This window comes from Pteropus vampyrus, unplaced genomic scaffold (assembly GCF_000151845.1).
Source record: "Pteropus vampyrus isolate Shadow unplaced genomic scaffold, Pvam_2.0 Scaffold54, whole genome shotgun sequence".
In the NCBI taxonomy this organism is placed as follows: domain Eukaryota; kingdom Metazoa; phylum Chordata; class Mammalia; order Chiroptera; family Pteropodidae; genus Pteropus; species Pteropus vampyrus.
In genome coordinates, this window is record NW_011888835.1 from 4,723,712 (window position 1) to 4,750,554 (window position 26,843).

The 26,843-nt window shown below is 35.0% G+C and overlaps 1 protein-coding gene across 1 annotated transcript in view; it reads right to left on the reverse strand.

Moving 5' to 3' along the window:
- TRPS1 (transcriptional repressor GATA binding 1) overlaps nt 1–26,397 on the reverse strand; it is a 189,414-nt gene extending 163,017 nt beyond the window's left edge. Inside the window, exons 1-3 of the mRNA XM_011360364.2 lie at nt 26,238–26,397; nt 22,170–23,098; nt 8,141–9,270 (exon numbers count right to left, since the gene is read on the reverse strand). Of these exons, the coding sequence (XP_011358666.1) occupies nt 8,141–9,270; nt 22,170–23,098; nt 26,238–26,274 (2,096 nt within the window). The 5' untranslated portion in view covers nt 26,275–26,397. The remainder of the gene's footprint in view (nt 1–8,140; nt 9,271–22,169; nt 23,099–26,237) is intronic.
- Between the last annotated feature and the right edge of the window lie 446 nt (nt 26,398–26,843).

The following is a 26,843-nucleotide window of genomic DNA, read 5'->3' on the forward strand; positions in this document are numbered from 1 at the left end:
GCCTAATTGTACTTAATTCAAGTGACTTAAAATCTCTGTGAGAAGAGATGTTTTATTCCTTATCTTACTTGACAGAGTTTTCATGTGCTATAAAAAGCATTTATTTCAGATCCATCCATATTTCAATGCACAGTGGCCTTTTATCCGAACAGTACCATCTCATTCATTAGTAGAGATAAAAGTATTTTCATAATTCATAAAGGGCTGTGGTTTCTTAGATTCTGAAAACATCAGCTAAAAGATGCTACTCTTTTTTACTCTAATACATTTCTAATTTCATAGTATACCAGCCCAAGGTACATGTGAAGTCAGCTCTGAGCAACACTTCGTTTTTCTCCTATAAATGTTAACTTTCAGAAATTTAGGCCATCACTTGAAAAGGTCTCCTTTACCGAGTAACAGTATTTCACTTTCAATAGTTTTTACCACAGTTTTTCTTCTTCAATGATTAAAAAGAAAGCAAAGTAAATGAATAAGTCATAAATACCAATAAATTAGACTTTGAAAGTTATTTTTTGGTAATTATGGAATCAGATACCTACAGATAAAATGTCACAGAAAAGGAGTAAATGAAGGTGATTTAATTTAGACACAGGTCAGTAGATTTGACATCTAATAATCATTTTTGTAATATATACTTTGTTGTCACAAAGGTCTACACATGTGGCACTTGAGATTACTGACGCTGTAGAATGATGGGATGAAAATCAGGTCACAAGAGTACCTCAGGGACAAAGACAAAAAAAGAACTCCAGGTGGATAACCGTATCGATCAACTTTTAGAAGTTAGAAATACAACATTCGGCCTTAGTGAAGTACAGAGGAACAGTCTACAAAATAAAATCTAAAACAAATTGAAAGTCAGAATGAATAAAATTCCATTCAATCCACTCATCTTCTATTTTTAAGATGAAATAATCTAATTAGTATTTATTCATTTGGTCTGACTGATTTTTTTAAGGGGGGTGTGAGCTCATTTCATCTTCAACTGGTAGGAAAAAATACAACTAATGTCATATCTGAAAATTTTAAGTTATAATTAATTTTCGAGAAGAAGCTATCCCCTACAAAATGTTAAAAAGAGAAAGATGAGCCTTCCCATAAAATTAAAGTAAACAAGAAATGGGAAATAATTTATAGAAACTAATATGAAATGGAAATCATGGCTAAAATTGATTTTATTCCAAGACTTGATAACTGTTCTTATACAGTCTTCAGGACCATTAAATCTGAAATTTCTAATAAATAATGTATACAAATAAAGGTAGTGCAATTGTGGGTTATTTTCTTGATGGAGTTTAATACCCTAGGTAATGTTTCTTATCACAATGGGGATTTTCAACTTAAACTATTATGTTCATTTCAGGATATTAACAGGCAAGTGATTTATTAGGTATTGTTTAAAAGAACATGTCCTATAACATACACGAATCTAAATGTAACCATCATGGTCCTCACCCTTTTAGAAACTGTACTAATGCACTGTGTACTTAGCTTTTTCAGATGTGTTGATAATTAAGTTCGTTTCTTAAAATCTGTTCTTCAGAATTAGGAGAGCACACAGTCCATGTTTTTTACAGAGCTCTTTGAAGAGATTGAGCAGTAGCTACATTAATTTGATCAGCTACTATATCCAATGTTATTTCCTTCAGCCTGAGTTATATATTTTATGTTTAAAAGATTTAAACACTATTTAAAATCTTTAAATGCATTCAGAAATCTCCAAACAGATGCTTGTCATCATATGCACTACCAAAATGTATATATATTTTTCCATATTCTAGAGAACAATTTGGTAGATGATTATAAAATGATTTTTAAATACTTCTTTAATAATAAGGAAGATTGAAGATTTATTCAAATATTTATTGGACATGTGTATTGATGAGAATCGATGCCCATTTTCATTTTAAAATTGTATCATATAATATTAATCACACACTCACATTATATATATTCATTATATATGATAATATAGCATTAGCATGTTAATCACACACCCATATTTTATATATATATGTGTATATACACATACATTTTACACACACACACACACACACACACACATCTAGACTTCCAAAAAACTAGAACATAATCATAGAATTATACAATATGATTAGAAATAAACTGCTCTCTCTATGTAAAAATATCTATTGTGTGTGCACATATATAGAGAATAACATATAGAGAGAAATATAATAATATTCGTGCTACAGTTCAATATATGTATAAGAACATATGGATATATATGGTATAATATGAATAGATGCATTTAGTTTCATTTGGCTAGTTTTTGAACTTACATAAAATAGTTTCTGGCTTCAAACAGTCCTCTTCAATTTGTTTTTAATCAATGAAAATTACACTTACGTGATTCATCCATGTTATATTCAACTGCCATTTATTCAAATTCACTACTGTAATATATTCCGCTGTATGAGAAAAATCTACAAATAACTTAATCAACCTCTTGTGAATGGTTGGGATTTTTTTCCTGTTTATTTTTGTTTTCGATTTTTGTTTTGGTTGCTTGCTCTTTCAATATACTACTGTGAACCTATTTGCACATTACCTAGTTTACCCGACGAAGACATTTTCTTCTGAGGAGTGAAATTATGCGGTCATGGGGAATATGAGCATCTGATGTTGCTAGAATTTGCCAAATTTACTTCATAAGGTAATATGCACTGAGCATTACCACCTCTTATAATATTTCTTGTCTTAACATCTATGTTTTCTGAGATTAATAAAGTGACCTCGTTTTTTCTTTGATTAGTATTTGCCTTATGTAAGTTTATCTATCTTTATCTTTTTGTTATTGAAGTCTAAGTAAAAGAATATGTTTTATGTGGCATTGTTTTTCTGAAATCTGATTTTCTTTTTTTTGCTTCATATGTGTCAATTTTTCTAAGTACTTTATATCTGCTTTCCAGCACATGCATTCTCTAATTGTTAAGTGCAGAACTGATAAATTTTTATTAAATCGAGTTTGTTAATTTATTTTTCAAATCATTTTATATTTTGAAAAACTTTTTTCTGTTCAACCTTTAATAAGAGAGGTTTCCGAAAATTTACAATTATGGCTGTGGTTTGTCGTGTTTTTCCTGCAATTTTCAATTAATGTTTGCTTTATGTATATATTTATTTTTATTTTATATATTTAGAATTGTTTTATCTCCCCGAAGAACTGAACCTCTCATCATTATGCAATGGCTTTTTCTTCATATGCTTCCTGTCTTAAAATCTAAACTGTATGAGATTAATAAAGCTATCTCAATTTTCTTTTGGTTTTGATTTGTTCTAATAACTCAGTCTATTTTTTCTTTTCAAACTCTCTATAGAGTATGTATCGTGCAAACAGCTTATATTTTAATTTTCTTTTAAACAAGTCTGATAATACCTTTTAGGTGGACAGTTTAATCCACAGAGGTTCATTTAAATTTTTGATATCTGAACTTTTCTTTTTAACATCTTACTTTTGAAATTCTATTTGTCCAATTTTTCCCATGTATCCTCTCATGCCATTAAAAAAAAAAAAGACTGAATTTTATGAGTGTTTTTTATTTTGTTATTCCATTTTTTTTCCTGCTATAGCTTTGGAATTCGTGTACTCATTTCCTATTCTTTCATTGGTTATCCTTAAAATTTTCCAAATATGCATAATAGTCTTAACTCACTAACTCTAGACACCTTAGAACAACTTAATTCTGATCATTTTCTCCGCAAACTTACATAATAGTATCACCCAGTATCTTAGTCTGTCCCTTTTTTCTGCATATATAGGCATTCTACAGTTGTTTAAATTTACTCAGGTTCTCTGTTCTTTGCATTTGTAAAAATGTCTTTGCTCTTATTCTTGGAAGATAGTTGACAGACAATATTAGGTTGACTTTTTTGTTCTTTTACGCAACTCTGAGTAGTATCCCTACCTCTTCCATTACCATTATGATAAAAAGTTGGCTGTTAACCTAATTCTCTTTTCTGAGTGGTTACGTTGTTTTCCTCCAGTTGCTCTAAAAGACCTCTCTGCTTTGGCATTTTAACTTTTACAACAATATGTCTATGACTGAATTTACTTGTATATATCCTGCTTAGTATAAGCTATGCTTTCTTGTATCTGTCTATTTATGTCTTTTATCAGTTTTAGAAAATCTTTTGCCATTATCTGTTCAAATACTAATTCCCTATCTTTCGTTATCTATATTATTTTTTTTCCTTCTGGGGCTCTAATTAGATGCATGTCAAAACAGCTTATTAAATTTTCATATCTTACTATACTTGTGTTAGCATCCCTTCCCTTCTTAATATTCTGATTAATGTCTCCAGATTTAACTTCTGATTAACTCATTTGCTTTCTATCATTCACTGTTATTTAACCTATCCATATGTTTTATATTTCGATAATTATATTTGCAACTCAAAAAATACAATTTATTTCTCTTTTGATTATTCCTGGTCATGTGTAATCTCATATATTATATCAATCTGTTAGTCTAATTTTCATTTCTTTAAACATTTATTATTATTTTATAACTGAAAACTACTATATCTGAAGTCTCGGGGTATCTAAAGCTATTATTTACATTTTCTACTGATTTTACATATGGTGGTTTATATCTCTGTCCGTATGAAGAATTTTTATAATAGTTAGCTCATAGGAGGTTTATTTTAAGCCAAAAATTATCATGGAGGTGAAAATGAGAGTACACTCCTATGGACAAATTTGTGTTTACTTCTGACAGGAATCAGAGGAAGGCACTAATGTAGAATCATCTTCAAGGTGCCAGTTTAAAGTCAAAGCCCAATTCTGAACACTCTCTCCACTAGTGACTCCAGACTTAGTCTCCTGACCAACTGCAACACCAATATTGGCAACCTCACATTCCATGATTGTTAGTCACTTCTCTCCAGTTTCAGTTTAGTTCACTTTTGGTGAGGGGGAGAAGAGAAAAGCTTCAGAAATTTTCTAATTCATGGAAGTCTAGCAAAGCATTAAAAAGTATGTTTTATTTAGTACAGTTGTTTTATAGGGAGATAGTCCTGCTTACTCTAGAAACATAAGTTATAACACTGAAAACTTTGATGAGGAGAATGGAGGTAACTGGAGCATGGATACACTGTTAAATTAAATAATAAAATAAATGGAGTATGAGGAACAAATTTATGAGTGGAACATGATAATTCAGTCACGATGTGAGCTAGGTGTATCCTAAATAAATATGAAACATTAAGAAAAGAGAACTGACCAAGTTCCAGTTACTGAGTGGAAATGTTTGCAGTTCAACACAGGTTAAGCCTAGTTCTTTGGCGTTTTAGCGTTTTTCATTCATAGCTTTAAATCAACTCTCCTGCTTCTCAACTGTAGTTATTTTATAGCTACATGATTTCACATATTGTACAAGTCTCAGCTTATACTACCTTTTTATTGCACCGTAAGTGTTGTATATAAAACATTCAAAAGTCTAGAATATTCTACAGTAATAACAGAATTACAGTGAAAGTTTCCCCAACATAAATAATATGAATAAATATAAATTTAACTGGAAAGATATTACTGTAATATAGTAAACCTGTCATTTTATACTATCTTCAAAATGTGGCATTTGGGGAAAATGCTTTGATAGCAGGATGTTGTTTTCAACATCCATGTGACAATTTCCCTTCTTGTCCCTGGAGCCTCCATTGTTGTTCAACTTTCAATAGAGCTTTTTCTTACCAATATGGGACTCCTGAACTTGTAATTCTCTAAGTTTCAAATATTTTATAAGATTTCATAAGAAGATTAGAGATATACTCAGTATCTTAAAAGATCTAGGATATCACAAACTCCATCAGGTTTAAAGAATAAGTAAAAGGCTATTTTAATGCCCTAGGCACAAGTGCTGTCCAATTTTTTTATCTAATAAAATACTGAGAGGTTGACTTAAACCCAAAATGCATAGACAAATGTTACTTTGTGTGAAACTAAAGGTCCTCAGAAGAGTTTCAAGACCATATAACATTCAAAGATTCAACTGCAACTTACCATGGAGATCTCAGCTGATTCAAACTATGGTGAAGTCAAAAACTCACAGGGATTTCATTTACTTAAAGATATTCACTGAGCACCTATTAGCCATCTTGGTACCATGCTAACATAGCGGTAAACAAGACAAGACTAGTCTCCTCCTTCTGGAGCTTACTTTCATCACTCAGTATTAACTAAACTCTGAGATTATTCAGTAATATTTTTACTCATACTTTTATTTCTTGGGAATTTTCTTGTTTGTTTAACCAAAACATACAGAAAGTATTTTTCCAGACAGGTTTTCAAGCAATAACCTCAGCTTCCCTGAGAAAAACCACTCGTCTAAGTGATCTGGTATCTAGATGTATCACACCGTGTAAGTGTGAGTGTGTGAGTGTGTGTGTGTGTGTGTGTGTGTGTGTGTGTGTGTGTGTGTGTTGGGCTGATTTCTTGACCGAAAAAGCCTCCTCCTTCAAAAAAAAAAAGAATGGATGGTCTAATTTTTACATCACCTAACAAATATGCATGTACATTTGTAAGTCTGTAAATTTGTATATCACATAACAAGTGTGCATACACAATACGTACACTAGTAAAGCTCAGAAGAAAGCTAATGTCTGCTAGTTCCAGAAAAAAAATTAACATGCAGCTAACATCAGAGAAGCCAGAAGCACTCACCGCCAAGTGTGAACATATTTGATTGCAGGACTGTGTCTTTCCTAGGGCTGACCTTATAAATTAAACAGTGTAAATCTCGAGGAAGTGTTTTCTGAACATTCAGATGCACTGTGAACATTAGGATGCCCTTCAAATTAACATCCAACATTATTAGCCTATTGTTGGGCATGAATGGCTTCATTTCTGATGACTGAGAAAACACACACAGGAGTTTGAGCACACGACTTTTTAAAGGAATGGGAAGAACTGTTGAAAATCTCGAGATGTGAAAATTAAAATAATTAGATTTTTAAAGTAAGATATTGAGTCTGTGCATGGAATAGCACTAAAAAATCTTGAATAAAGATCGTTACTTTGATGTTCAGAGACATGATAACAAGAAGGCATCCAATAAGCACTAAGTTGTACCTGAACACGCTATGCTACTGCTACCAGGGTTTTGCTGAACTAATTCCCACTTAACACCGAGTCTCAATTTAAATGCTGCTTCTTCATGGTGGCATTTCTCATCTACCACGTTGGACTATTTTGTCATTGAAACAGTGGTCTCTGCTTCATGTTTTATGACACTCATCACTCTTATAACGATCTGTTAAGATCTCCCACTAAACTGTAAGTTCCATGAAAGCACTGGCTCTGTTTCTGTTGTTTCCTCTTTTATTATCAATGCCTGCCACAATGTACCTTTTCAGAATTAATTCGTTAAGGAATGAATAAATAAATGAAACAAAGATGTGGATCCTAAACTCTTCTCTAGAAAGTATGAAAGATAAATTGGGAAATTTTACATTTATAAAGAAAATAGAGTGAAAGAAGAAGAACATACTGATGTACACTAATTTTGTTTACAAATCTGAAATTGCTGAAGCGGCTTTACCAGCTCAGGGAAGCGAGTGTACAGAAATCCAAAGTCACACATTTTACAGAATTCTCACCTTCGGCTTATTTTGTATGCAAAACAATGGCGTTACTCCATTTTTTAAAGCACAAAAATTATGATCTCATTTTAAAAGAAAAACGAGCCACATGTTCTCAAACTGATTATTTCCTTTGGAATAGAGAATAGAACAAATGATAGTGGCACCTTTTATTTGGGAGAGGCTCCGTCAAAAATTACTGAATACGGAGCCATACTTAGCAAGGACAAATAAACGAATTTTGGTAAATTAGTAAACACTACGTTGTTATCAGCTTCACTGCGGATTGTAAAATACACTCTGTAAATAGTATAAAACAGGTATGAAACAGAAGAGTAAATGATCTGAAACAAGTGGCCAAATTAAAATCTACAGTTATCACATTTATAAATCCATAATCTGCAGTTTTATGAATGATCTTTCATATGATCTTGTCTTGTAACTTCCTCTACTCACCACAAATTCCCAACAACGTCTGAATCAGCCCCCTGGATTCTTTCCATCAATTTCTTGACGTTCCCCCCCCTATATGGCTTACCTGTAGTGTCGGGAAATCTCTTCTTCCACCTGGGTAATGAAATCACATTTGGTACATGAGTGTTCTTTGCTTTCCTTGACAGCCGGCTGCCCGTCCGATCCTTGCAGATGGTTGGCTTCTTGTTTGACGTCCGATGCCTGGGATTCATGCACACTCTCATAATGAAAGAGGAGCACATCTACGTCAGGGGTGGAGAACGAGCACTGGTGGCACTGATGTTTGACTCTTGAGCTTCCGGCCGTCCCAGGAGACAAGTGCAAAAGCAAGAGCGCACAGTGGGAACAATTACTTTTTCTACAAGCAAATGGGTAAGTAATTTCTCCAAGGTGCTTTTCTGGGCTGCAAAGCCCTCTGGGACAGAATGGACAGTGTTTAATGGTACACTTATGAATGTTATGGAGCTGCTGATAATGACGGAGAAGTGGCCCCACTACAATTACATCAGGGCCATGGCTTTTGGAATATCTAAAGTCGCAGAACTGACAATTGTAGCTTGTCACCATATTATCCTCTGCTCCCTTGCTGGAGAAGTCCTTCTTTTTAGCCCCACTAGAGCCCTTCTCCACCTTGGTCATTGGCTCCCCTTCTGCACTTTTGGCTAAATCATTCTGATTAATGACAGAGCCCCTGGAAAGCTTGTCATTCAATTCTGGATTAAGGCCGCTTGACTGCGCTCCTCCATGCTGCTTGCCATAATGTTCTAGCAGTTTAAGTGAGCTAGATGACTCACAGCTGAAACTACAAAATTTACACCAGTAGTAACTGGTGGCCTCTGTACCATTCTGTCGTGAGGAATCGAGGGGCTTGATGGGCACTGAGTAGCCAACAGGAGTGTCATCTCCTGCTTTGACTGTGATCTTGTCCTGCCACTTCCCAAAGTCTCCAGAATCACTGGATCGAAGTGCAGGCACAGATTTGTTAGAGTTTTTCTCTGAAGGTTTTGCGCCCTCAGAGGACGGGGGAGGAGCTTTTATTTTGTTCGGGTGAGTCTGAAGAAAATGTTGTTCTAGTTCAGTTGATGAGTTGCCCATATAAGTGAAATTGCAGAATTTACAGCGGAAGTACTTGGTGTTTCCTTGGCAATCTGGTGTTTTCCGTCCAATGCCAATGAATGTTCCACCTGAAGTGACCTGGTATAGAAGAGATGGATGTTACTTTGAAAGTATCGTTAATTTGACACTCTCTGTAGCAGGGAGGTGGGGACACTGTCAAGTATTCCACATCAAAAAATACAACAGTATTCTCCTTGTTATGAAATCACTTCAATAATCAGAGCCAAATAAACTCACTGTTCATTATTCAATAACTATTCTATGAGAGGCTCATTATGCTAAACATTTGTGGTCAAAGTATCACATGAAGGTAGGTAATAAAAGAACGATCTCTATTTCAAAGGATTTCATAATATATACTTTTTAGAAAAAAAAACAATGTTCAGTGAAGTAGATTTTACTACTACCTCCTTCAAATCTAGTGTCTGCAGAAGCATCCAAATCACATGAGATTTCTTCTCACAAAGCTAAGGGTTGCTGTCAAAACCAGAGGCAGATGCTTAGAGATTACTCAATGCAGACGTTCTCCAAGGAAATCCTCTGTGCAGTTTCTACAGCAATGAGACTACAGACAAAGATGAAGTTCATTCGGGGGGGGTAAAATAATGGTGCTAAAATAACCACACAAAATGGCTTGTAAATAAAGCCCAAGCGCGTGCTATTAGACTAAGAACGGAATGAATACAGTGGGCTTGAAGTCTTAGTGAAGGAGGACCGAAATAAAGGTTTAAAATGTTTCCCAGTGTAGGACAAATGAAAAGAAGAAAACGAAGGTAAACAGGATCTTATTAGATTAAGGCACTGTCTCATAGCAAAGGCCCGGCCCCTTCCAAGAGTAGGTGATGGGGATGTTCAAAGGCCAAAATAAAATAACTCTATCACAAAAATCACTGCAGCTCTGCTTTCTACCAGAAGTTGTAAACTTGTATAGCATCCAGGCAGTGAAGGCGTTCGAAGGGCACTTTATATAAAACTTTCTCCCTTCTCAGCGAGCACCTCAACGGGCTGCTTAACTACGTGCCACCACCAAGCAGCCAAAATTCCTGTTTTAAAATAGAGGTTTTGAGTGAAATATACCATGGAGGGAGAAATGCATCCTTCCAACTATCAGAAATTTTTTGAATTTTTCCAGCAACCAGATGTAACAGATTAAGCACGTGGCATAATCGTGTTCTGCCTTCTTCAACAGCTGCTCGAAACTGACATGTGTGATCACTGCTCATGTCTAAATCGCTCCATGAAAAGTCTCAACTATCTCAAAATCATTTAAAGCGTTCTACTTAATATGCAAATACTCTTACTTTAGCACGGTGAGAGCTTTGTTTGTACCTCCATTGCTCAGAACTAAGATGAAAGTCCACTCTTCCGCTTAAAGAGAGGTGTGACCTCGATCGAATTACTTAGCCTCTCTGAACAACAGCTTCTCTAATTGGGACAACCTCTAAATTTGTTTCCAATATTACAATGTTAGGAAATATATAAGAAAAGCTCAACATTTACTATACATTAAGATAATAATTTATGAAGGTCTCCCACAGCCTTTAATTGAAGGATGACAGTGTTTCACTGTTGACAGTGTCTATATCCACCATGGCAAGCACACAGATTTTAGCCTGTCAACAGCAGAGCATCATCTAGGAAGAATGAGGGCACCCACCCAGGCAGCACCTGACAATCAGCGGTGTGAGAGATGTCAGCGTCAGGCCACGTGAGGACACAGTCTACTCGCCACTCTAACCTAGCACTTCAGTAGCTACAGTGACTAAAATCTGCACTGAAACGCAATGCATAATATCACAAAATTCCTCAATCTATTTCCCACTTCGCTGGAGGCGAGGCAAAACCTTTTTTCAAGAACAAAACAAAACATTTAAATGGGATGCCATCAACTCAGGCACTTTGTTCAGGGACTTCAACCTGAATCAGTACAGGCAAATTTAGAAAGTCTCCCCTGTTCTTCTCTAATGGAAGCAAAGAAAGCTAGTTCACGTAATCTAGAGATGGAAATCTGCTCATTTTAGCTACCACATTGCTTCAGAGTTGTCAGGCTTCCTAATATGAAACGTTTTTAACTTCTGCTTGTGGAATGGGATGCCTGAGAAACCACGACACATCATCACTATTTCTCTGATTTTGCAATCTTCAAGTCTCATGCTCCATGTCCACATTGAAAAGGCTGAACAAAGAGCACATAGAGTCTTAAGAAATCCCCAAACATACAATTTTGAAGTGATTTTAAATTATTACTAAGCACCATAACATTCTTTGTGGTATTCGACAACTTTAAAAATCAGAAAATCCGGGCAAAGAATGACTACCATCAGGTTGAAGAGACCATAAAAGAAAGCCATTTCATATTAACAAAAAAAAAAAAACCACCTGCCAGTAAGGCATTTTGGTTTAGGATAAACTAAGCTACTATAATGACTGCATTAAATCTTTTAAGTTGGTGGTGTCTATGTATTTAAAGTTGTATTTTCTACGGAGGGAAAATCAGCCAATTCCATTACTTAGGATGCTTTTAATGATTATATATTTTATGCTGATGAGTGCCTTCATACTACTAACTGTTCTTTCAAAACCACTCAAATAAACAAACAAAGTCAAAAGTCTCATGTGATGGCAAAAACAACAATACTGACATATCCACTTTGCCTTCTCGGTAAACAGCAGTAAATCATATTAGTATTTATATTATTAAATGTTAACGTAATATTAGCATTACATATGTTACACCTTATAAAGCCAGCTTTGGAAGACATAATCACTGTGTTCTATTCCTTTTCTCTTTCAAGAGGAAGATCTAAAGGCTACCTCTGGCCATTTTTATACTTTCTCTGTAAGAGATGTACATTTAAGCTATGGTGAAATAGAACTGATGTGTATCATTTATATGCTATTCTAAAAATAAAACATGATTTATTATTTTAGGAGGCCATATCTAAGACTATTAAGGATATTCACTTTATTTTCATGACTCACTTATGTTAATTAAAATAATTATTTTCTAGGTTGAACACAAATATACAGCAAGAACAGTTATGCAAAATAAGTGTGTGCAGCAAGAATTTATTGCATGTTATTGCCAAGAAACAGTGCCTACACATTCAAAGAATTACTTCAAACTTTTCAAATGGTTGAAACAAGCAAGGAGCAGGAACAACTTATCGTTTCCTACCTATGATTATACTTAAAAAGAGATCACAAGCAGTATAAAGATTATAAATTTCAATCTTTCTTTTTTTGCTAACCAGATCTTTGATTATAATCCATTAATCCAGTAGTCCTTTTGATATGGATATCCACATTTTTAAATTTCTATTAAACTGTAAATTCTATTTGGACCAAACATTACAATTATTCATTCATCCAATCATTAGCTACCTTTTAACTTGTGCCATCTCTGTGATAAATATCGGGTTACAACAGGAAACAAGCTAGACCACATTTCTGCTTTTAAGTTACTTATATTACATTGGAAGATCATAATTTATAGATAGAATCCTTTATTCATTTGCATTTATCTTTACTTGCGTTTCTTTGCTCCCAAGGGAAGTTCTATAAGTTAAATTCTATGGAAAGGCGCATTATTTATCCTCTTGAAATTTCAATCTCCTCATTTTCATGGATATATTTTATATTACATATGTTGCTACTTTCTAGGATTATTTTGAGGGTCAGGTGAGTAAATGTACCTAAAAGTGATTTGCAAATTCTGCATCAGTGTTGCCCAAGAGAACTTTCTAGGATGCTGGAAACATTCTGTAGTTTACCATGTCCAGTATGGTATTGGCTACTGAGCACTTGTAAAAGGACTGGGGCAATTGAGGAAGTGACTTTTAAATTCAGGTAGTTTTATGAATTTTTCATTAACCTAGTTTAATTAACTGAAATTAAAATAGCCACATGTGGCTAGCGAATACCATATTAGACAGCACACTCTACAGTGCTAGTTACATATGCTGGATTATTATTTAATAAAATGAATTATTTAATTTAATTTACCCTGCCAGCAAGTAGACTTAATAGAGGGAAAATGGTGAAGTCATACAGCGACAAAGTAATAAATTTGTGACTCCTAGAAATCTTAGGTGTAAATAAAAAAGTTCTATGCTGTTATTACTAAGCTGATGATTCTGTTATATTTATTCCTTCTTGGACTAAAAGGGTGGTATTCTATTTATCTTTGGAAGTAAGCAGGGGCTCAATACATCCTGGTTGAATGAATGAACTCATTATAGAAGATTTGAGCACAGAGAGAAATTACTCACTAAGGCCCTGAGTTACCTGGGATAAGGAAGCGATAGTAATTCATGGCCCCATTATTATTGACTCAACCTGACATATATGGGCTTCTTTAAAAAATAGGACAAAATCTATCTTTCGTCCAAAATCAAATAACCATTCACTTATAAATTACAGTTATATAGAAACACCCAACATACCTATTAAATTGTTCTTCAATGATTGAGGGCATGATGACTTTTTATTCTAACTTAGTTTTAAAAACTATTACTTCCATGTAGTATTGCATGACTTTCATTTATAAATTATATGCATGTCTTTTTCACAAAAATGTTTCAATGTAAAAATTAAAAATATAAGTTTGGCTTTTTTTCACGATCTTTAACCTCAATTTATTCTTTGCCTCTTAATAACATGGAACAAAAACGAGTATGAATGATATCTAAAAGAACATATCAAAGAAAAAGACTTTTTAAAGCCTGAAAACTCTTAAAATGACATGTACTTACATTCAATGGAACAAAAAGAGTTGTTTGAACTAAACACAAACTCTTCCTCAGATGTGGTTCATTTTCAAGTACTATAATTGATAGCAACAGAGACAATTAGGAGGGTACTAATTTAAGAAGACTTGAAGTTATGGGCTGATAGTCAAAAAAGTAAAACCTTGACAATAAAACGCTGAGTTATTTTTTAAAATCACTGTTCAAATGCTGAAGTTACAAATCAAGTGAATAAATATATAAGATCTTGGCTGAAAATAACTAGAGTCAGAACTGATGTGTTAATATACGCAGGGAATACTTCTGCATTGTACAGTACTTCAAAAAACACTGGAGCATATCATATTCCTCAGTGACGTACCTTTGGTGGAGATTAATGTTTAAAATGTTCAGTAACAAAACTAATTAGATGCCAATCATCTCAGGCTCATGTCATATAGCCTATTTCTTATGTCACCGGAATAATTGGAATAAACACCTTCCTCATTAGAATTTATAACAGCCAACTAATTTTGGTGGGAGGGGGACCAAAACTTAAATTGGTATAAGGGGCACATTTAAAGGTAAAATACTGCATATTTTTATTTGCACACATTTTTTTTTTTAATCATCAGCTTTTTGGACTACGGTAATAAACAGTTGACCCCCAACTGGATTTCTCATTTTACTCAGCAGAATACTGAACTAATTATCTATGGTTATTTAGTATTTGGGCTGATAGAATACCAATAAATCTTAAAGTCAGTCTCAGTAATTTGGAAGACAATCTTTCGGGGGAGAATATGCAAAATGAAACAAAAAAAGTGCAGTGCGAGTGAATTATAAAGTTGAGTGCATTTCCCATAGCACTGACTCACCACTGCCGCTGGCTCATAACGGAGATCAATAAAAATTACACGTATGCTCTAAAGTGTCTTAATGGAGCAAACAGAGAGTCGAATTACCATGGAACATCTTTCCTCCAGGGGAGGATGCTTTGTTGCATACCTACTATGTGCCAACCACTGGGGATACACACAAAAGTGACGTAGTTCAAAACCCCAACATATTTGTGGTTTATTGCAGAAAGTTCACAAGTCAATCGATGACAACAGTGGAACATGGGCTTCTGCTGAGAGATATACCAAGCTCCATGACAACACAGAGGAAGAAACCTAATCGACACTGACAGGTTGGCATTGGCTTCCGGAAGGAGATGACAACCCAGCTGTGGACAGATGAGCTGGTGTTTGAGATGAGCCTCAAAGACAGTGATTATGGAAAGGTTTTTCAGGTGCAGGAAACAAAATGAAGGAAGCAGAAATGAGGGTGAAACAGTGCAAGTCGCTCTCAGGAAATGTAGAGGGGGACTGGGTGGGGTTAAGAGATAATTTGGAAAAGTCGTGTCTTATCGGACAGTCTGTATTTAATTATACAAATGTAATTAGAATGGTAAACTTTTTATAGAAAGTAGACCTATACTTCCTACGAAATGTAAGAAGACCGATCTATAATTTTTAAAAATTAAAGAAATGGAGGGAGGGAGGGAGACAAACAGGAAAGAGAAAGCGCAAGGAAGGAAGGATAGAGAAGGAGGAAGGAAGGAGAAAAAAAAAACAGAAAGAAAAAGAAACAAAAGGAAAGAAGAGAAGGGAGGGCAGGAAGCAGGAATAGAAAAAAGAACAGAAGGGGAAAGAAGAGAACAGAAGGGAACAGAAAGAGAAAGAAAATAAACAAAGAAACCGGTAAGAATGTAGTCACTCAACATGAAGGGCAACGGCAGCAAAAGAATAAAGAAGGGAAGATTGAGAAAAACTACTTGATTATTTGGGGAGAGACACTTGTCAGAAAGAAATTCTGGGGAACTGACGTTTCCAGCCTGGCAGACTTGAAAATGGGAGAATAGAACCAAGGAAGGTAAAAAAAAAAAAAGTTCTTCCAGAGAGTAGCTAACAACTTCAGTTTTACACGTGTTGACTTGGAGGTGCCAATGGAATATCAAGGTGGAGCTATATCCCCTCAGCTGGAAAAGCGGGTCGTAGAACAAACCACTGTTGATTATGTGATTCCCAAATGTTACTGGACTAATGAAAGAATTCAAGTGTTCCTTAATCGTACATCAACAGGTCCTCCATATATTAAAGGAGAACAGCTAGGCAAGTAAACAAATCCTGAATTCTCAAGCTCCTCACTGCAGCCCACACTACCCAAGGAAACTGTACAGCTCCAAGCATGGTGGGGTTTGCAGTACACTCAAATTAGACACTCTAAAGGTGTTCTGATTTTTTCGCTGCCTCTACACCCATTCCCATACTCATTCTTAGGCCAAGGATGAAACTTTGATTGAACAGCATTGGAAAATATTAATGAGATCTGGGTGTATTTCCTTAGAATTTAATCTTCATAGAAAAAAACAAACTAGATTGTGCCTAGTTAACCAAAACATGAGAATACAATTCTCAGGCTACATATTAAATCATACATTCCTAAAGCAAAGTGCTCCAAATGAGGGGGCTATAAACTAAATCAAATACATGGATGAAATGTTCCTTAATTTGAGGATAAAACATTGTACCATCCTTAATTGATTAAATCAAAATTTGGCCCTTGCTCAGTCTATCAAAACTAGTTTCTGTAGCAAAATTACCAGTGAAAATGAATCACAGTAATTAAAAACAAGGCAAATCAGCAAAATTAATTTGCTTTTCAGTGATTTCAATTATAAGCATAGTAAGTTCAAATAAGGCAGCCTTACGCTACACAGACTGGATAAGAGACAATCTCAGAGAAATCACTCAAGTCCCCAAAATCAATGTGATTCACACATTGGGTATAACCAGTCTTTTATCTCCTCCCTTATATGCAGTCGGTCTATCTTCCGTTGCTCTTCTAGTTCCAATAAACTCAGTCCTATATTTGGGAAGGCAATATACCATATTGGTTGTAAAGACAGGCTTCTACAGACTCTCTACCCTGGTTTACATCCCATTTACCCCACTTACACAACTCTGTGATCTTGGGCAGGTTACTTAATTCCTCTATGCCTGTTTCCTCATTTTTTAAAAATGGACATAATGGTAGTGTCTACTTCAAGGGTTTTTATGAAGATGAGTTAATTAATATATGTAAAGAGCTTAGAGCTACATATACACATATGAAACCTTTAATAAATATTAGTTATTATTAGAAGTACATCCAAAATTGGAAAAAATAAACAGAACATATGTGTAATTTTAATTATGTAAGCTAATAGATGAAAGAAGTGTAGATCAAATTAAAAGTAATACAGAAAAATAAATTTTACATTTGACTTCCAATTAAAACTAAACAAAGATCTTTTCAGATATTCTGAAAATATTAACACTTGAAATTTTAGAATCATATGATAAGGAATTCTATGGTCTAATGATTCTTAGAAATAGACTCTATGAAAGAAATGTAAAAATGAAAGGGAACAACTCTTTTTCTCCAAACTTCCCTGGGATCAGGACACTACTTATGTTTCTATGTTTCCAACAGCTGCACGTGCGCTGTAATTACAATGACTCAAGAAGCAAAAAGCACTGAATAATCTGCTGACTTGATATGGTTAGCAAAGCAGGCCATTAGAGGATAAAATGTTTATTAAGAGTTGAATAATGTTAAATTTGATTTGATGCACTGATAGCCATTTCTTCTTCAAAACATTCTGCCTAGAGAGAAATATTGACATTCAAGAAAGCGATACATGTTCTTTAAAGGAAAGCAAAGTAAACCAAAATGAAAGAAGAATAGACATTTACCCTACTGACTCTGATGAAACAAAGCCAAATGGAAATTTAACCACCCTGCAGGTAAAAGGATTACTGAGGATGGTCAAACTACTCCACTCTACCCGGATGACTATATTAGCCAGTTTGGCTATCTCCATGATGAAAATAACCTGGTAAATGCCAGAACTTTGCTTTGTTTTATGGCCTTAGAGTGAGCATATGTTTTATTCTGTACACTTTATTACTTGTTAAAGAGACACAGTCTTGAAAATAAGTATGGGTTCATATGCCAAACATTCTGTACTCCACAGGCAGTCTGAAGTGATTAAAGTCTCATTCACCAGTCGTTCTAAAAGTGCAATCATCCTCGGCTCAGAAAAACAAAGAAACAGAACCTGCTAAGATCTACAACTTCCCTCCTACTCCAGATCAAAGGAAACTGCGAGGCAAAAAATAAATATTTGGAAGTAAAATTCAAGAAAAGTCAAAACAGTTCAAAATGAGATTAATGTTCCCTGAATTTTTTTTTTCCAGACCAAACTGTAACCCCCTGTTCAAATGAATATACTGGCATATGTTAAAGATCTATAAAGTTCGTAGAGTTAAATATGTTGAAAATACAAATACAAAAGATGACTTCCTATCTCTAAAATCTGTTCTTCCTGCTTCTAACATGACATATTGTGCAACTCCGATAAAAATATTTACAGAACAGAAATGTAGTGCTCCAAGATCAAACACAAGACAGTCACTGGTAAGTTAATAGTGACATTCTTCTGTGAACCTTAGAATTTCATCACCGGCCAAAATGAATTTAATAGCTGGAACCTGATAGCTACCTTCTTGGAGTCCTGGATAAAGCAGAATAACAGAAAAGGTTTAGTAATATGAAAAGGCAACAGATACATCGTGAGCGTTTATAAACTTGGGATAGCTAAAACACTTTCCCGTGGGAAGCACAACTAGACAGGACTCCAACTTTTATTAACCTGGTCTGAGGGCTAAGGCTCCCTCATAAAGATGAGGCAAACGCCCTAATGCACAGCACATTAAGCCCTAATGAAACAGCAAAATCCGTGTTTAACAACGCAGGCCTCCGTTCAGCAATGGTTTAAATATAAGCATAAGAAAGCAGATTAAAAAGAAAGAAGCTGTAATTACTTTTTGAAGAACTCAGTCTCTTGTCCTATTATTGGTCACTATGTGAGCCTCAAAGGTTGAATACAGGTAGTAAAAATTATACGAAGGGCTTACGAATCATGCCATGTCCATTATTTTTTTACAATTTAAGCATAATAATTGATAAAAGAAGCAGGGAAGATTTAAAAAAATTGAAAAACTAACATCCCAGTAAAGTGACCAACCTAAGCCAGCCATTAATCTTTTCTTGTTTTCCTTGGTGCAGAATCCACCTCTCTTGATTTCAGGGTTAGGTATGCACCTCAAGGTGGCATTTGGAGTATTTGAATTTGACAGACTCCAAAAAAACGATCCTGGTTTGATGATGGCTCTTTAAAGTGACCCCCATTATCCAGCTGGGCCTCTGTCTACCATGCAGTACAAAGAAAAGCTGTTATTTGACACTATTTTCACAACTTTGTAATTCTTTGATTTCATTGCTTGTAATAAAATTTACACAGAAGTGGATGTTGTCAGTACAAGTATGTCTAAACTTCAATTAGTCCCCCCAACTGAACTCAGAACTGGAAATCTTAAAATTTGTTTAAATTATTTTTTTTCCCCAACTGTATATCTCATGTGTGCACTCAAGTCAGTTTGAATTATTTAAAATCATCCATGTCAAACCAAAATATAGATCAAAGCCATAGCGTTCTTAAGTCTTCTATTCTGTCTCCTGTTCCTTTTTTTCTTGGCCTAAAATATCATAAATCTATCATTAACCACCAACTGTCCTGTATGTTTAAAAAAAAAAAAAAGGCCAGCTTAATTGAAAAAGATTAATGAATTGCTCATCTATTACTTCAATTAGCTTAAATTACAGATTCAATAAATAATTCCTAAAATTGAATGATTGTCTGCAATATTCATATTTACCAACATCTTTTTATCAGAATACGCACAAGGATTAACTTACTATAAATTTCTGACAAAATTGCACTAAAGAAATTCTACGGTCAGCATTTTATCTCCCACAGCTTTCAGTCACCACGCCAAGGAAAGAAGCTCTCAAATGGCATTTCAGCAACAGAGACAGACGTGTGGGTAAAAAGAGGAATTTCAGATGTGCTTTTATTCAGTTTATGCATATAGGGAAGCTGTTCAGTATTTATTTCAGCATAAAAATATTAATCAGTTACTTATCTTTAGACATATTTCTGCATCAACATCTGGTGCATGTGCAAAGTATTCGAGATTAGCATTCAGCCTACAAGTATATTTAGTGTTCTCTTCCTAATTTGAAGAAAGTTAACTCTCTTTAGACTTGTTTCTAAATCCAATTGTTTCTTTGAAATCATCACCCAGTTATTCCACAGATTGCTTTTTTCTGTTTTCAGCCTTATTATTTCTCTTTGGAAAAATATTGATCTTAACAGGAATATCTTCCTGTGTGCTCTCTCCTACCACTTTCTGTCTTTCCTGTGTTTTGTTGCAAGGAGTCAGTCAGCAGGGTAGTCTAAGATCAGCTGTTTTATTTCTAGTTCTATTAGTTCAAACTCAGATAGCTCGCACATCTGTTTTATTTCCAAAATCACTGCCCAGGAAAAGTGTCCAGCTCGTTCCACCCAAACATAAACTTTTCTATAAATAACTAAGATCCTAACAAATAACTGTTTGGGGGAAATGGAAGTGTGTTTAAAAATCTGAATTCTTCCAAACTATGGGCCTTAGTAATCTTCATTTTAGAGCCTTTCTGACAGCCCAGATCAGTTTCTCTCAGAAGTCGTCCCCAGAGTGAACAAACTGAAACCCCAGCCGGAAATCCAGGTATTAACATTGTATTACTTGCTAATTATAAAACACCATTTCACATACTGACATTATTCACTTCTAACCCTTTTATCTAAAACACGTATTTGCTTTCCAATCATAGTTTGACAGCAGAGTGTACCTGACATAAGACAGTGAAATGATCTTTAATAAGACAGCAGTTCAAAGCATGAAGCTTTCATGCATAATAACTATGTTGGCTTAATTTGCTGCTCCACAGAAATAATTCTATTTGTGGAAATTTACAAAGTAAGATGGAATTTTTAAGAGAGCTTTACAAAGATGAAATTGGCTTTTTAAGAGTTCTTTTTTATACCTCTCTTAAAGTGATAAGATTGCCATTCTAGCATTTTAAAAAGACTTAGAAACTTCTCTTCTGATTCTTCTTACAAGGACTGCAAATATGTCCACACTACCTCTTATTTATAATCCCTTTGCCTGACTTTCTTAATTGGCACTAGGCCAATAGACAGGTCTAGATCAAGTGCACTGTCATTGCTGAGCTGATAAAAATGACCAATATTTTAAGAAATTTAGGCAGTCAAATAAGTGTAATGTGATTTCCTTAGTTCTCTGAAACTTCTAGTAATCACTCCTAAAGAAGGTTAATATTAAACCTAATGTTTTGAAATCTCCTGGCCCAATAATATAATAAAAAGCTACAGATTCTAAGAGAACCTAATACATTTTACTCAAGCTGACCATTAGTTTTGACGACACTAAAAATTGCTAAAATGAAAAAAATAAATTTCTTTAGAGCCAGTTCTGCAGTTCATTCTATTTGAAATGGTAATTTTTTTTTCATTTCACATATGCCATAAACTAAAGACAGAAGAGTGGATCAAAAAGGTATGCCAGTTTTAATAAAAGTAGAAATCTAAATTACTACTAAATGCTTTCATAAATTACTATTTTCCTTAAATGCAGAAGGGAATGCTTTATTGGCCCACAACAAGGTCATTCTGGTGTCCCTAGTACTTACAATCACACTGACTTCTTTTGAATCGCAGTAAAATTTTATTTCCAAATTTTCACTTGCAATTATGTTGCCTTTTCAAGAATATATCTCTGCAATCATCAATATGACCTAAATCTAGTCTAATCTGACATCGGGCTGAGTATAAAATTAATCTTAATCCAAGACAACAGAAAGACCCTCCCTGAAGGAAAGGCTATAGCAAAAGATTTATCATCTAAAACTAGAACAAAGAACGAACTGCTATCACGTAGAATCATAAAGATTAGTGCCATTTCTGGAAGACTGTGCAAAAAATCAAATTACTTTGAAATTTGTCCAGAAATATGAAGCCTAGCTAATTCTATGAAAAGACTTTTCCCAATAAAATAGAAATAGGAGGATTAATGTCCACGATAAGCAGCTAAAGACAACTCTGAATACGCACTGGATGAAAGAGCTATGAAGTGTGTCCATCACTTCTGCTGGATGTACCTGGCTCCCCCTTCGGTATTGGGAACATGCATATAAGAACTCAAATGTCATTCCTAGTAACTTTTTCTGCACAAAGAGATCACGACACAAAGCACAAACCTGTACATCATAGGTCCCATTTAGTAAAACGGGCCTCGAGGAACTGATGTCCTGCAGCACGCCAGAAAGCACAGAACGGTTGACCTTCTGGAAGTCTTTGGAATGGCTGAACTGCACCATGTTGTGAAGGGCCAAGATTTTGCTGTCCAGCTCAGCATCCTGCCTGGTGCGGTTATGCAGTCCTAAGTGATACTTTCGGAAGTGCTTGATCAGATCTGTGGGGTCATTGCCATAGTAACCATATCCACAGATATTGCATTTAAAGTCCTGAAGCTCTGGAGACAGAGGTGCCGGGTCTGGGTTGTCATTTACCAGTAAGTCAGTTTGGGATTTATTCAGTCTTACACCCCCATCTGAAGGCACTTGTGGGTTTTTTGAGGCCACTGAAACCGGGCTCGAGCCTTGACAATTGGCTTGACCACTCTGCACTTGCCCTGTTTCCTCGGTAGCCTTTGGTGACATCTTATGATCTTCCTTTGTCTCCAATGAGTCCCCTGATGGGGTGCAGGCCATATCTTGAGGGTCATCTGCTTCTGCTCTTTGAGGAGACTTCAAGGGCTCACAGACTCTCCCAGCAGCTGGCGATGAGAAAGCCAACATATTTCTATCTGTCACCTCATCATGTGGGTAGGAGGGAAGGTTTCCTCCCGTACCAGGGCTTTCATAATTGAAGCCAGCCTTTTCACTCAGGACTGAGCTTTTTAAGTCCTTCTTACTGCCAGAAGATGGATCTTGGACATGCGAGCGATGTTCCTCCTTATTATTTAGTTCTGCAGCATCACTCTGATCCGTATTTTCTGACATCTGATCTGCAGAAAATTCTTTGTTCTTCCCAGATACCTTGCTTTCTGTACCTATTGGCTCCAGGGTCTGGCCCTCGCCTTCACTAGCAACGTTTCTCAGAGGGGGATTCTTTTTCCGGACCATATCTATAAAAATACAAGGAAAAGGAAAATACAGGGTTATTTGAAGGCTGCACATATGTAACCTAATCTAGAATATTTTATTTATTCTTAGTCTATTCAAGGATTTTTAAGGTGCATAATAAAAAACTTCCTCTGGGAAAGAAGATCAATTTTAAAAATAGCAAAAAAATGAAACTAAAGCCAACAATTTACATTTAGAACACTTTTGTTGTAGAGTGGCTCATTTATTATTTTAAAATGGTTTTATGAATACCAAAGTATTAATTATCATTACTAGCTCTATCCTTCCCATTACTTATTTTTGCATGCCAATTATATTTTCTGCTCAATTTCTTTCTTCAGTAATAGTCAATGACATATATATCTGTGTGTGTACATATTTATACATGTTATACATTATGTATATGTATACCTATTATGTTTATCCTATATACATGTGTATGTTTATAAATATATATTACATGTTTATTTATATGCTATGTATATGTGTATATAAACAACATAAATTGGAATTCAATATTGTTTCACACTGTGCAACCAAGATATAAATATAGTTTCAACCAAAATATGATCGTAGTCAAAAAACAGAAATAGCATGCTATATAAACAGTGAAAACTGTCCCCACTACTTTTAAAAATGGAGGATAACAAATGTTTCATCTCTTCCCTCTTGATAAATTTCTTTAAGCCCTGTTCGGGGGTCTTGCCTGAGATTTCGGGGGACCTGGAATGCTTCCTAGTAGCCAGGCTGGGTTTTACTAGAACTCTCTCCAGCATGCTAGGGAACCTAACTAAGCCCCGGGTTTCTAGGCACAGCCTGATGCCAATAGTACCAATTCCACCATCAGACGTTGACTAAAGTAAAATATTGAATTGAGCCATATGAAGTAGTCATTTTATAGCTAAAAATGGCAAAATGGCAGCAGTTTCTCGTGGGTCACATACACACACTAGCTCAACTGTGCCTATCGAGTTAGCAGCATCAGCGTGTAGGGTCCAAATAAGAACGCTGTGACAAATTCCTCTAGTGGAGTCTAATGAATCAGAACTCTAAGAGTGTAAAGAGATAAGAAACAATGTGTGTTGTGTCAATAAAACAGCACAGTAACAAAAGCTACTCGAGAACTGGGGTTCATGGCCTGTGTTTCTTAATACACCAGCTGAAAACCTCCAAGTACTGCGTGAGCTGTCACCCCAAATGTCTCTTGGAAAGATCCACCTGTGACTAATAAAACAAGCTTTCTTTACTAGTCAATTCTGCCACAAGGACAGACTTAACAGAGTTACTTACACCATGATTATCCAAAATGTTATGAGAAAATCCAAATTAATAACATGTCTTAGTGGTTTTCATCTATAATTTCTCACGAGGGCTGAGAAACTACACCGGCTTTGGTTCTACGGGTAGACCTTCACTTCTGAAAAGCTAGTCAAGCAGAATTTCTGTGATACGAATCACCGAACCAAGATAATGTACTAGTCAGGATATAAGGAATCGTTTACACGGTAAAGGCTCATTCTACTGAACAATGTCAAAACAGTGTAACTGTACTTAAGAAAGTACATTACTCTCCTTATATACCGATAATGTTAATCATCAAAAATTCAGAGAATCTCCCTCTTGAGAGAACAACAAAACACATACAGAATGAAGGAAAGAAGTTTCAGGTGAAGGTCATGAGGCAACGTAAACCTGCCTGGCCTCTGTGGGGCAGAGGATGGAGGGAGAGAAGGTGGCCTTCGCCCTCGTGTCATTACCATCATGCTCTAACACGGAACACTGGCCAGCCAATTTACTTTTGAATGTCTGCATTTCATGTCTTATTTATTGATTTCGGTGTTTTAGGAGACATCTATTTTTCTGACAGAAGTGACAGAAGTTGGGGACTTGTACCCACACATGGAGGGCAATTTTACAGTTCGCCAACAAAAAGAAAACGAAAAAAATAAATAAATAAAAGGGCAGCTTAAGAAATCAGTTATCATTTTAAGTTATAAGAGTAAAAAATACAGCGTTTTCATTTGGCTTATAGAAGAGGACATTCCAGGTTATAGAGTATAGCTGTTTCTACATATAAAAATGTGTTGATTTGGTACAGCATCGCTGGTCTTTCCCTCCAGAACTTCCTGTTTGTTTGTTTTCTTTCCATTACACATAATGTCTTTAGTAATGTGGCAATTTAATCTTTTCTTCAACAAATACTGAATAACCAAATTTGTAATTTAATATATTCTCCTTAATGTAAATAAATCCTAACAATGGTACACCAAAATGAAATAAAATTACACAGTAAAGATAAAAGCAAGACTCATAAAGAAATGAGGATGAAGTATTCTAATTCATTAAGATTATCCTTCTACGAAAATAAAGAGAAAATGATTTATGCCTATATTTTAATAACAAAGTGCTGAGAAAAAAATAGCAACAATTTACACATCACGGGAACTAAGATAAAATACTTAAAAGTGAGTAGATACAAATATGTTAATATTGAAAAAAATTAACTTATTTTGCAGGAAAAAACAAACCCTGAATCTTGCTGATTTATTGTTATTATGAAGGAAAGTAATGGGTCATCATTTAAACACTACTCAACCAACATCTATAGTGATTGAAAGAAAATATGATTTAATTAAATTATCAGCCTTTAAAATTTCGGTTCCTTTGTCCACCCAGGAACAGACCTTCAGAACGCTGACTCCTCATGCTGAATAGAGCCCTTAATAATATATATTGCAAAGAATGTTAAACTGCTAGTACTTCAAAGAAGTATCAGAAAGGTTATTTGGGTTTTATTTTTTGTTGTGGGGGAAAAGGGACTGTTCTTTTTAGTTGCTTTAAAAAAAAAAATGCCATGGTTAATTTTGTTGACTATACTTTGAAGTAGTTATAGAAAAAAATAATAATTTACTGGAACTATATCACTATAATTTTTCAGAATGACAAATTATGTAAATATAAGCACATTTGCAATACTTCTAAGTGCCGAAACTCCCCTAACAAGTCATAAGTTAGATACCATGAGACTATAGCCACCCTCAAGTTATTATCTTTAAGACAAATAACAGATTGCAGGATGTTTTATTGTGTGCCAAGAACTTTTCCAGTTAACATTTTCACTTGAAAAAATAGTTCACATACTTGTAAAATCATACCCAGCATTGACTTCATAAGGCATGTGGCTTTAGAATGCTTTTTACAATTATTAATCTATTAGTCAACTAGCAGGAGGCTAATGCAATTGTCTTAGAAGACGCTCGGAAGACACAGAAGACATTTTGAGAGCTGATCTGTACATCTGCAAAACAAAACAACAAAAAAAAAGTTTCCTTCCTAAATGATATAAATACACTTTAATGTATCACACCTAAAATACAGTACTATGCCAGCACCGCAGGCTGCTTGATAGATATCTGATAAAAAGCATGAGCAAACCTTGAGCAAGATCTTCTCACACCCCTGGGTTTTAATAGGGCAGCAGGAGAAGAAGGAATATGATATAAAAGATTATGGAAGTCATTTTACAACACACTGTGATGTTGGTGAATTTAAAATATTTAACTTCTAAAACCCCCTAAACCCTAAGGATCATAATACTTACCTACATTAAGGTAGGGATAAAAGACCTCGATTAGTAAACATGAAGGGGACAGATTTCTAGAAAAAATATAAAGTGCTGACACTGCGCAGTCAAAGCTGAAGACAAGAAGTAGTACCTACCCATAGCCAGTGCCTTGCAGACTCACA